Source organism: Octopus sinensis, unplaced genomic scaffold (genome assembly GCF_006345805.1).
Source record: "Octopus sinensis unplaced genomic scaffold, ASM634580v1 Contig12447, whole genome shotgun sequence".
Lineage (NCBI taxonomy): Eukaryota > Metazoa > Mollusca > Cephalopoda > Octopoda > Octopodidae > Octopus > Octopus sinensis.
This window is the reverse complement of record NW_021832602.1, coordinates 21088-33827: the sequence shown is the minus strand read 5'-3', so window position 1 is coordinate 33827 and position 12740 is coordinate 21088. Positions and strand designations below refer to the sequence as shown.

General features: G+C 39.6%; 2 protein-coding genes across 2 annotated transcripts; both read right to left on the bottom strand.

Moving 5' to 3' along the window:
- Positions 1-527: 527 nt before the first annotated feature.
- LOC115229327 lies at positions 528-4116 on the bottom strand. The gene is made up of 5 exons (XM_029799697.1): positions 3866-4116; positions 3493-3624; positions 2515-2626; positions 2148-2261; positions 528-545 (listed from the first exon to the last, which is right to left on the bottom strand). Exons 1-5 carry the CDS (start codon positions 4114-4116, stop codon positions 528-530), a joined length of 627 nt encoding a protein of 208 aa, XP_029655557.1.
- A 7028-nt stretch (positions 4117-11144) lies between these two features.
- LOC115229326 lies at positions 11145-12090 on the bottom strand. Its single transcript, XM_029799696.1, has 3 exons — positions 11987-12090; positions 11317-11956; positions 11145-11285 (listed from the first exon to the last, which is right to left on the bottom strand). The coding sequence occupies exons 1-3, from the start codon at positions 12088-12090 to the stop codon at positions 11145-11147; spliced, it is 885 nt and encodes a 294-aa protein (XP_029655556.1).
- Between the last annotated feature and the right edge of the window lie 650 nt (positions 12091-12740).

Here is a 12740-nt window from a genome sequence, read left to right as displayed (position 1 = left end):
TATTTTCTTTAAAAAATTGTTCTCGAGAAAAGTGTATTTTGGAAGAAAATGTTCATTTTATGATGGATGAAAGAGAAAAATTAAAAATTGAAGTCGGACGTTTAACGACTGAACTTTTTAACGAATCCCAAAAAACAGAAAAATTGAAAAATGACTCTCAAAAAAGAGCAAATGAACTACAAGCACTTTCTGAGCTTTTTTCTCAGCAAAAAGTCGAACTCCAGCGAGTCACTGAAAAAACGAGCGAATTGACACAAGAGCTTCACCTCACTCACTCACAGCACCAGACCCAACTTTTCAATCACAAGATCTCTAGTGATGCAGAAAAAACCTATGCACTGGAAAACATGCGCCAATATTATATGGAAATGTGCAAAAAGTATCGTCAGGATTTAGAATTAGCACTTCAGGAACTCCAAAGCAAGTTGACTGCCGAACTAAAGGTTAGAGTTTAGTTGACTATATTAAAAAGAATAAAGAAGCGATCATTGCTCAGTTGAAAAAGGACGTTGAGTCAGCACAAGATCTCATTTTAAGAAACGAGGCTGAAGAAGAAAACAACGTAAATGAACATTTATTCAGAGTTAAGAGAAAGAAATGGGAACGTTTACTAGAAGAGGAAAATAATAAAAACCAAAACAATTTTTTGATGAAAGAGGAATCGTATGCAAGTGAAATAAGTAGATTGATGCAGGAACTCAATCAAAGTCGAAATAATTCAGATGAAATTCTATCTTCTGTCCAAAAAAAACTCAAAGAAGCAGAAACTGTAAAATGTTTTTTAAAACTGCAGAAAAATTCTGAACTGGAAAATCAACTTATTATTAAGGAAAACGAAATAACAATATCATGTAATAAAGAGATTAAGATAGCAAAAGAAGAAGCAGAAAAAGAAATTACAAGTATACGGGATATCCTAGTGAAGACAAATGCGGTTTTTATAAAAAAGTAACATTTAAGTAGGATCACAATAATACTGTAACAAGTCTTATGGACAGTCTGCATAGACAAGAAACAGAAATAACATCATTAAGAACTGTTCTAAGTAAAAAAAACACAAGACAGCTTACTTCTCAAAATAGAGACGATGGAAAATATAAAGAATTAGGGCTTGAATGTAAAAAAATACAAAATATATTGAACAAGTGGACTTCTTGGTATAAAAAAATATTATTTTGAGGAAAGGGCAATTGGACTTAACAAACACAGCCCTGCTACCAGAAAATCTTGGATTGTTAGTAGAAAAAATTGAACAGTTTTTTATTGTACAGAACAATCCAAAAAAAACCATGGAATCCGTAAATTAATTATTAGTCAAATTTAGCCTTCGTCAACTGATTTAATACGGAGACTTTGCCACGTTGGTCTCAGTTTGGTCAGTGTAATGTATTCATGGTCGTTGTATTGATAGTCGGCACATCGCTAACGGGAGACTTAATGTTTTTGAAAACAACGCTTCTTTTGCTCGGGCTATAAAAGAACTCGAATTTGAGTTGTACACCGTTGATACTGTATGTTTTCTAATCAAAATATTTGAAGTTTCACGAAGGGAATGGAAATCATTTTACTAAAGTCCACCCGCTTAGAAATATTAAAGAAGTAACAAGGCTTTTAGTCGACTTGCAGCAGTCACTTATCGACAGGACAAGATATATCGCCAATATCTAGCTATTACTGGGAATGATCGAAATATGTTAATTAAATTTTTCAAGTCATTTTAATTTTTAATTACTAAGCTAGTTAAAAGTAAAAATCTGAAAGCAAAGTAGGGTCTTTTCATCTCTGCTTTTTTTAATAGCAATTTTTATTGATTGCCGAAAGAAAATTGAGATAAAATTTATAATAATACATACAAATTTGCCATTGTTCATTTTTTAATTTTAGATTTAAAAAATTTTCATTAATTCTTTCAGAGCCTTATTTTCTGAAGCATGTATTGCGCAAGTGTTAAATCACCTGAGTGATTTTCTTATAAATAATTCTCAAAGAATTATATTGGTAATTTAATGAATATTAAATGCTATTTTAAATCTGTCTATCCGCATTGCACAAGTCACGAATATCATCAAAGGCAGTTTGGATATTCTTAGTAAATATATGAGAATTCGATTTATCGTTATTCTACAAAAAACTATAATTTTAAAAACCTTAAAACTGGAAATGCAAAATAAAATCTGAGATTTACGAGGATTGTATGATACACCATAGCCGTCAGCTGTAACTGGTCCGTAGCATATAAACGACTCCCCGTCAATCATATTCTAAGAAAATAACAAAGTACTAATACCTGACTGGTGGACAATGGAAATTTATTCATAAACATTTTAAACGAAGGGTCAGAAAAAATTATATTTTTAATTTTTAAAGTCTTTGAAACATCTTCAAGAGCCAACAAGTGGCAGTCAATCCCTTTTCCATGAACTGCGTCAGTCATAATACAGACTTGGTTGTCAATTGCCTTTTTAAATAGCTCAATATTGTAAAAATCCTACAAAAAATATTTTTATTTTAAACATTTATCCAATCCAAAACTAAATTGGTTGCAGATCTAATATTTTCAACTCTTCCAAGCCTGAACCGTCTAGTAGAGCCACTTTCGTAAGAATTGACCAGATGTCCATGAGTCCTGCGATTAGTAAATAATATAAATACCGATAGTAGGCGCAGTGAAGACCCAACTGAATATATGCATCAGGACTCTTTCCAAATTCCTTAATCAAGTCTTTTCCATAGCCTACATACTCATATATAACTAAATCTAAATTCTTTTTCATTCTGTGAATATAACACTCTAGAATACTTTTCAGAATCTGCAATTCCCAAATTGATTCCTGTAAGTAACTTGTCATTGATGTTCCATTTCAGTTTCTCCCAACCATGCTTTTCACTGGTGTCGTTTGTCTCGATATTCTCCCTAAGTCAAATGGTTATGACATCAATCACATATAATTAGTAACATGTTCCATCATTTTGGCAACAACAGATCCTTCTGACGCAGAATGCTCCCAATTTATTCCAGAAACCCCATTTTCAGCAAAAATAAACAAACAATGACAACATAAAATACTTGCAAGGTTTTGTCAAACCAACGATTGCACGTAGTCCTGGAAGAAACACCGTGGAGGATGTGTTTTCCCATTTTTGAAGCGTCACTATCAAATGTTCCCATCCCGTCGATGGCGACTAAAAATAAACTTTCTTCTATTAATTTTATGGAATTTTTATTTTCAGAGTCTGGAATTATTTTTTGCGTAATCTACTTTCTAACATCAGTTGATATATTTCTGCCCAGGTTTTTCGGTCAAGGGCGGTAAGTACTCCTATTGGATGTCCGAGACAGTCGTCCATTATTTCATTAATAGTGTTAATTAAATTATAAATAGACGTTTTTTTGGATTTGATTGTGGTATTCACTTTATAAAACTAAAATTGTTTATGTTTTTTTCTACATTATTGTTGTAGGAAATAATTATGTGGTCATTTTCTTCGTACATTGAATAAATCCGTGATTCGTCAACATCAGGTCTTGGTCGTCGAAAAGACTTGAAAAGCCTTTTATACTGATCCATGCACAGTGGCTGGCCTTTGCGCCGTGTATTTGCTCTGTCCACAGGGACAAGTCCACTAAAATCTTAGAAAACCAGACCTTTTGAGTATTTCGATAAATTCTAAGATTCCCAATATGAAATTGCTAATGTATCGCACAAAATTGCTCCGAGATTGATGTTTTCTTATTTTTAGAACCATTGCAGGATTAGAATTTACTGGAAGAGGATTTGAATTGCTTAAATAAAACTTTTCTTTCCATAATTTTGACGCCTTAATATACATAAAATATCTAACCCAATTATCAGTATTTCTGTACTCTTCTTCTAAAAATGAAATGATACGCTGGGTTTCAGAGTCTTTTAGGAAATTGTTAGCAAATTTTTCTGATTCACAAAACTTTGTCACTGAAACTAATGGTTTTAAGGCTTTTAAATATTTAAAAATGGTGATTTCGATATTCGGCAATGGAATTTTTGGAAGTTCTGAGGCAATATCCCATTCAGGGTAATCCTCAAAATCTTGTGATGCGACCCGAATGAAATATTCCGATATTTTTTTATTTTCCATGGTTCTAATATATCTACAAAATAAACCTAATATATATTTAATTAATGTCGTCAGGCCATTTGTAAATGGTCAATTATTTCTTAATTATTGGGATTTAATGACGTTTTAATTGATACAAATCAAAATAACTCTGTATTAATTAAAAGAAAGTAACTAAAGTCATGAGCCTTCGAAGTAAGCAGGAGGTGGAATTAAACGCACCTCCTTTCTTCTTTCTCTGGCTCTGTAGACTTCTCTGGCTCTGTAGACAGTCCAGCGCCTCTCGCTGACTAACTGTAAGAAAAAACAGCAATCGAGGTGCGTATTAGGGTATTTATCTAAAACTCAAAATAATAGGATATAAAAACTATTTAAAATCACCATCACTCAAATGTCTTTTGTATGGAACATACGAGCATGATCTAAATTTACTGGTTTAAATTTACTTTTTTCCAGTTATTGGGAAAAACTTCCAGAAAATAAATTAATTCTAAATAGATCGAAAATAATTATCACAATCTAAAGCTACTGATGATCGAGAAGACGTTGCCCCTCAGGATCGCAATGGATATTCTTTGGAACAACCATTGCTTCTCCCGAGGCTCTCTCCGTCTTCTCGAGATCAGATTCCCGATTTTCCCGACGAGTTCGAACGATTTTTGGCTCATGACCCCGGAGGTTTCTACGGATATTGGGGAGAAGATGAAGTTGTCCAACAGGTTGGAATATTTCTGAACTTTATGTACCTCAGCCTTCTCAGCGGCTGAGCCTGGACTGATCGCGGAGTCAACTATATTGGTCTTTGAGAAGGTGTCTGTGCACGTGGAGTCCCACGCGAGGCATTTCCCATTACTCCACGGGAAAATGGTGACTCCATCTGGGCGTTTACCGTCTCCACGGTCAAGCCCAACGGGTTCCAGTTCTGTCGGGAATCCAGCTGCTTGTAACGCAGCCGAAATAGTCTCGTTGATAGCGGAGTGTCTGGGAGCACGGCCAGCACTCCTTCTGCATGACAAAGGATGTAGTACTTTGGTATCGACTTTACTACCACATCGGCATTGGCCCCCCGAACAGACATTAAGTCCCAAGCGTATTGCTACGCCAATCCTCACACAGTCATTATCGAGAAGGGTTCCAGATTGGGAGCAAGGGAGGGCATTAAGCCACGCCCCACTTTCAGGTCTGGCAGCGGCACCGAGACAAGCGAGGCGATGCTGATCCAATGTAGGTCTGATTGCTTCCATTTTAGCTTTGCTGGAGATATCATCCCATTCCCATTGGTGTGAAATGTTAGATGGAATGGCCAATCCAGATCCCTTCCAGAATTCGCAAGCTCCAGAGAAAACCCGGTCCTCTTCCAATCCGCGAGAGTTACGTAGGATTTGGGTGATGAGGGCTTGGGAGCTCGCACGTGAGGAGAGGAATGCAGGAAGAGCCATGTCCAGAGGTGAACGGAGTCCAACTCCGCCAAGGCGTAGAGGTAATTTGCAACAAGTCCAACCAGCGTCATCAAAGGATATGTTTAGGATTTTTTCAGCGGCCAACTTCAGAGAAGTATCGAGCGATTGAAGCATGTCAGATTGTATTGAGCAGTTTGAAGTTCACAGCAAGTATAGAAGCCTTGGCAACATGAGGTTTACTCTGAGCACGAAAAATCCGTAGTGAGAATCAAGCAACATGAGCTTATTTGTGAAATCAGTGACCCATTTGGCTTTCTCAGATAGCGACTTCTTAAGTTGGATTTGGCCCATGGGCGCGCCGAGGAATAGAACATCATCAATGGGTGTGGTTGTCAGCCCCGGCAGGCGAAGTTGCAGCTTGTTTAGTGCGGAACCGAATTTTTCGTGCGAGCAAGAGATATTTATAAGCTCGCACTTCCTGACGTTTACTTCCAGTCCAATTTCACGAAGGGTGGAATTATGTTGAAAAGGGTGGGAATTATGTTGTTGAAAATATCCTCAATCACAGTATCAGAGGGGCCCCCGATGGTTGCATCATCGAGGTACCACAGGTTGAAAAAAGAATCGACTTTCCGTACGGCAGAGTCAATGCCGAGGGCGAACAGCAGTGGACCGATAGGGTCGCCCTGCTGAACTCCTGTGCACGATTTAATAATTTCATCTCCAAAAAGAAGAGAGCTGTCTGACCCATATGCCAAGTGAACCAAGCCGATAATATCAGGAGCCCTTTCTAAGCAGGTTTCGAGAATCACATCTCTCCTCAGGCTGTTGAATGCATTCTTAATGTTTAGTTTTATAGCTAGAACTCCGGGACCATTTGAGTTCCCTTTTTGCTAGAAGAATTCTCTGGTTGCATGCACTGCAGCTTCGCAACCATTTGGGATTCCCACACCCAGCTGAAGTGGCGAAAGTTCGCAGCTGAGTCTCTGTGATGCCCTTCGTGAAGCGACTTTAGCAGCAAGTCTTCTAAAAACGTTGCCAATAGCAATTGGACGTATCCCACCGTCTTTTTTGCCGAAAGCAAGAAGATGGGCAGAAAAGAGGAGCTCCCTAGCGATCACGGGAATGTCCCCTTCGATTATGCGCTGGACCAGAGCTGTAAGCGAGCCGGCCAGCCTCGTGCGCTGAGGCCGAAACCAAATCCTTCAGGTGGCTCGGACGCAAGCCATCGATTCCGCCACTGCTGCCCCCATTGAAAGAGGAAATGCATGCGAGTATCTCCTCCTTAAGTGTTTTCGCATCCAGTGTGGAATTTATAAAATGGAACGGCCGCACATTCGTCGGGGCCGACGGGTGCTTGCATTTGAGTTGATCCAAGATCTCAGGTGTCGTCGGCAAAATTTTGCCGTCGTTGGAAATAGCACGGAGTGCTCCCCGCAGGTCCCCCACCATGAATTTACGAGAAACTTCTCCTCTGACCCACTCCTTCTCATCTCCCAAGCGTGGCCGATTAGTTTCGTCGTGCCGCTCAGGCTGATCAATTAGTTCCTCAATAGGGCGTTCAAGGAGGGATTTTAGATGCGTTTTAATTTCAGAAGCCAAAGACTTGCGGTTTTCTGAAGAGTGCACAGAAGTTCCAAGTCCAAGAGGTGCAAAACAGAAAAGGCGGATCCATGATTCTGTGTCACGTGACTGGAGTGTCCTTGCTATCTCTCTTCGACCTCGGCATCCAGGAATTCGGTCTGCTCGGTTCTTTTTCCCTCTCTCGAACTTAACGAGCTCTCCGAATTCTCATCAGCCTCCCGTATTTGGTTGTCACTCGGTCTGGATTTTCCGACGATCCCTTCAGTTCAAAAGAACTGGGACGAAATCTTTTGGTCAGGCACTTTGTGCAAACTTCGGTCAAAGTTGGACCAAGCCAAACTGGCATCTCTAAACTGCTCTTGCCAGCCGCATACGGGAGACTGGCTCAAAGCACTCCCTACCCCTAGTACGGGACTACTTCTGGACGACGAATCCTTACGGATTGGTGTTTGCTTGCGCTTGGGCCTGGACATCTTCAGCCCCACTCATGCCGGTGCGGGTCCACAATCTCGCCGAACGGTTTGCACGCCCTATCGTGCAAGAAGAGTGCTGGCAAAATTCCTCGCCACACTAACCTCAATGACGTCGTCAAAAGGGCACTAGAATCGGAAGGTTTCCCTTCCACTCTAGAGCCAGTCGGTCTCTGTCGGAATGATGGAAAGCGTCCTGACGGGATGACTACCTTCTTTTTCAGTGAAGGCAAGTCCCTGATTTGGGATGCAATTTGTGTTGACTCGTTCTCCACGACGATGTTACTCAAGTCCATCACTAACCCGGGTTCTGCCAGTGCTCAGGCTGAGGACGCTAAGAGGACGAAGTATGAAAGTATTTCGGACTCTTACGAGTTTGTCCCCCTCGCCTTCGAAACATCTCGAATCGTCGACAGGTCTGCGACTCGCCTTCTTACCGACATTGCCAGGAGGATTGCCAGAAAGACCAACGACCGGAGGGAGACGAGCTGGCTCTTCCAGCGAATCTCGGTCGCGGTGCTCCGCGGAAACTGCCACTCGATACGCAGCGTCTTTGAGCTGACCTCCAGGCTCTTTATAAACTCGTGTTAACTTTTTCATATTTTCTTCCTAAAAAAAAATTTCCGCCGAAACTCAAACTATGGATCGTCAACTTCCTAAGTGGACGAAGAAGAAGGGTGTGATCGGAGGCCTTAAGTCCACGTCTCGTCTCTTGCCCAACAAAATACCCTAGGGATCACCCTTATCTCCGGCCCTTTTCATCCTTTTCCTAGAAGATCTCCCGTCCTCCCTCGACAATAATGATGTTGTCCTTTCATATGCGGATGACATCGTATTAGCCTGACGGGACCAAGATATCCAGAAGGCCTCTGAAAGTTTCCAAGCTAACCTGGATCGGCTCAACCAAAGGCTAACGACAATCGACTCGTGGTAAACACCGTCACGTCCATTTTCACATCTGACAAAAAATTGGGAAGGGCTCCGGACGACTTGAAGCTGAATAATGTGTCCGTACCCTTCTACAGAGCCAGACGGTTCTGAGGGTAACCCTCGACATGCACCTCTGCTTCTCCCCGCACGCAGACAACCTTTTTCGTAAATTTAAGAAAAAAATGAACGTGCTCAGAAGCCTATCCGGTTAATGAAAAAACGGTTCCCACCCGGTATTGGCGAATATTTACCGTCAATACTTTGAACCGTCCATTTCCTACGCCGTCAATACTTTGAACCCCATGGGGTTTGCGGTTATTGTGGTCCAGAAGGAGAAAAATCGATGAGGTCCAACAAAGGGCCCACAGATTAACAGAATGTTGACCACGCGAGAACAAACGCTCCGGTCCGACTCCTCTGGAAGACCTGATCAAGTTGAACCTCAGTCTGTTTGCAAATGCCCCGACAAATGCGGCCAGGTGCCCGGTGTGATCTTGTGTGGGCTCGTAAAAAGATCACCGAGCGTGGAGTGCATCGAGATCAAGTGACGTTTGTTCGGTTTTTACCGTGGTCTTTGTATTTTAATAAAAAATAAATAAATCATATATTTGTGTTAAACTTGAAAAAATTTTATTTTGATAAAATTTTTAATCCCATGGCTTCTTCACAAACCGAATCTTTTGAACAAAGGAATTCTAAATCAGATTCTCATGTTGATGATACCTTGGCACAAGCTCCGCAGAAAAAGGCCAAAACGGTGTACCCACAAAAATTAGAGATTATCAACATTGGCTACGACCATGCAATCTTTATTTTGGAAATCCGCCATTGGTTTGACTATTATCTCCCAGCCATACCCACCGTTTTGCCCAAAGATCTCACTCTTTTTAGCACGCCTCTTTTCTCGTTCGGAATTCAACCATTCCTCAACGCTAAACTTTGTATAATGTAAAAATCATTCGACGCCCATGTGGCTTCCTTTCTCTTGAAGAACTTTCTTGCTTTTCCTCGTTTGGAAGTACGCACTCCGTACTTCACTCTGTTTCCGATTCCCGTACAAAGTCGGAGAATTCGATTCGTTGATGAGAAATACTTTTGTTCAGATTTCCAATGTACATTTCAACGATATGGACTGGAAACAGTCTATCCTGACTATTAGGCACGGGGGTTTCGGATTCCAGTCCCCCTTTGTCCTCTTTTTGCCATGCTGGCTCATGTAGTCCAGATTCTTTTTCTTCCCTCTGGAGCGTCCACGGACGAAGAGCTTTCATACTGTACATCGTTGTGGATAGCTATCGGACTCAAAACTCCCGAAGACCTATGCCAAATGCGTGAATGGGCGAAGGTCAGCAGCTCTCAGTCTTTCTGGCACTTACTGTCTTACAGAGATCAACACCGGCGTGCTTGCTTGTTGTCCAGAGCATCTCTACGGACAGGCGCTTATCCTTCCCCTAAAGATGGAACCTTGCTAGACCCAAAGTGCTCAAGAATTGGAATTTCTCTTCGACTCTGCCTGGAAATTTATCAGCCTAATTAATTCCACACCGGGACCTATATAGTTTGCAAAGGTCTACACCAACTCTCTAGTCGTAAAAGCCCCGGCACAGTGGCGACGAAAGCTGAGATTCGCAAAACCAATAAATATGAATATCTTTTGGACAGATTCATCTTCGAACCAGTGTCGGTCGAAACCTCAGGCACACTAAGACTATCTACACTTCGTTTTCTTACCGAGAGAGACCTCCACCTAGGAGGAATTAGAAACGACCCCCCAAGCTTAATCGGCTTTTTGAACGTGTCTCAATAGCAGTTCTCATGGAGAACAATTAAAAAAAACTTACGTTAGCGCAAATTTATACGTTATGTTAGTTTTATATTTGATTGATCAAACAAAAATCATATTAAAACTCTTAATGTCTTTATAAAAATGTTATATGTAATTAACAAATAGTTATTAACTAACTAAATTCCCGGCATCGTAAATGGAAACACAGTTTCCACGTACTATGGCCAAGGAAATCCTTTCGAAAAGCCACTTGGACTCGCGTGGGTCTCCCCGTTTATGGGAGATCATGCGGCCAAGCTTTTTTAGAAAGGAAAGAGACTTTTCGCCGATGACGCCGGAAGTCTCGACGGCGATGGGAGTGAACAGATACCGTTCAGAGAGCTCCTTGTACTTTCCAATCTTCATCTTCTCGGTTTTGCGAGAGACTGAGCCAGGCTCGACAGCTGAAGAAGGAAGGTTGAGCTCCGAGAAAGTGTCTGAACACGTCGCATCCCAAACTCTTAATTAGATAAGAAAAAATCTTATTTCATATGGCTAATTTGTCGATATTGAAATGACTTGAAAAATAAACTTTAAAGTGATGTCAATTTAAGAGAATGACAATTATGTTTTAGGATTAATGAAGCATCCATCTTTTTTAATGGTAAATACCTGGTGTAAATTAATTCTACCAAAATATCATATAAGTAAACTAATACCTAGTAAAAAATTTTAATTAAACAATATTAATCAGACTCTTCATCCGCGTTGGTAAGCCAGTCAATAAAAGAGAAGGAACACTTCTTAACTTGAGAGTTTTCCACTTGAGGATACCAAGATAAAAATGCATCCTCGTGAATAATGTCTAATTCGTAAAAAAGCATTAAAATTCGAGGGAGCTCAGTCTGAAGATAAGACGCACAAGCCAAATATTTCTTGAATAAAAACACTATAACTAACTTCGACTCCAAATAAAGAATCAATCTGTGCTTCTATTGTTTTCAAATAAAATTTCAATACTGGGGCCATTTGTTCGAATAACTAAACATTACTAAAAAATAATAAAATCAACTTGAGATAAGTCCGAAAAAAATAATTTTTCATCCTGGTTCACAAATTTAAGGAATAAAACAATAACGCATTCTTGCAGCTGAGAAATTGAAAGATTGCAAATCAGCTTCAGAGAATTCAATTCAATGATAAGGTTATCAACTCCTGACGCCTTACTGCCTAAATAGCGACTAATCGTCTCATGAGCCTCGGAAATAAAGTTTTCGTCATTTTCAGGGCTAAAACTTTCCAGATCATCAGAATTGTCCACAATAGCCCGAGAAACTCCCCATTTAGAAGTACAATTCCCTTCATTTCTATAATGGCGGTAAAAATATGCAGAGTCTGAGAAACGTGCTTCCACATTTCCTGTGCAAATGAGTCGCGAAGAGGTTAAGACTGAATTTCCCTCAAGTTTAACACCAGGACCAATCAAAACTCCTGACGAAATAAAAGATTTTGAACAAAGACGCGAAAATTTTGCTAAAATTGAGGTGAGACATATAGATCGATCTTCAATTATGCAATCCGAGTATATGATCGAGTTTGAAATGGTCACATTCGAGTTGATAATCACATTCGACGAAATTGAACTACTTTTAACAGTACATGAGCGACCAATGTGTGTATTTGGACCAACAATTGAAGATAGAATATTAGCACTAATTTATAAATAACCAATGGTAATAAACCTGTGATGAATAGTAGCCGACTTATGACAAAAAACATTATTCTTGGGAAAATAATCGTAATCATTGACTCTTGGCTGTTCTAATGCACTCGAAAGGTCATCCATGCTAAAATAATTAAAATATTCTCACCAAGCCTTGTAATACGTTTCGATCGAAGTTATTGGCAAAACATATTCGTCACTGAATTCAACATAAACATTATTGGACATAATCTAAAATGTATAAATATTTTAAACTTCCTGATTTTCACAGTGCTCGTAAAAAAAGTCACCGAGGGTATGAAAATCGAAATTGTCAATAAATATTGTTAAAAATAATGGAGAACATATTGCCACGTTAGTTTGAATGGCATCGGTACAAGAAGAGAGAACGGGTGGAAGTTTATAACGACTCATTATCTATTAAGTATTAGTTTTGTATACACAAAGACGACATTTCAGTGCTAATTTAAAAATATTATCATCGATAGAAAAAGTAAATAAAATTACCGAGAATAATTCGATATCAGATGGATATCCAGTATGCTTGTAGTTAACAAGAAGACCCGAATCAGCCACGACAGTCAAATTAAGAAACTCATTGAGTTCTGACATACCAGAATATCCGATTTTATAAACCAGAGTTGTTACTAGCGGATCTTTTTTTAATTTATGTCGAACAAAACAAGCTGATATGTCCAAACGAGAAACAATTGGATTAGCAATAAGGACGAAATGTTCAGTAAAAATTTTCAAGTTGCAGACAAGTCGGAGAA

Coding starts and splice junctions, on each gene's coding strand:
- LOC115229327 (XM_029799697.1), bottom strand. CDS start 4,116: ATGGAAAATAAAAAAATATCGGAATATTTCATTCGGGTCGCATCACAA. Junction 3,625..3,865: donor ATTTCATTTTTAGAAGAAGA/GTACAGAAATAC, acceptor CTAAGATTTTAG/TGGACTTGTCCCTGTGGACA. Junction 2,627..3,492: donor GAATCACGGATTTATTCAAT/GTACGAAGAAAA, acceptor TACTAATCGCAG/GACTCATGGACATCTGGTCA.
- LOC115229326 (XM_029799696.1), bottom strand. CDS start 12,090: ATGGATGACCTTTCGAGTGCATTAGAACAGCCAAGAGTCAATGATTAC. Junction 11,957..11,986: donor TCGGCTACTATTCATCACAG/GTTTATTACCAT, acceptor TTTATAAATTAG/TGCTAATATTCTATCTTCAA. Junction 11,286..11,316: donor TTTTTTCGGACTTATCTCAA/GTTGATTTTATT, acceptor AGTAATGTTTAG/TTATTCGAACAAATGGCCCC.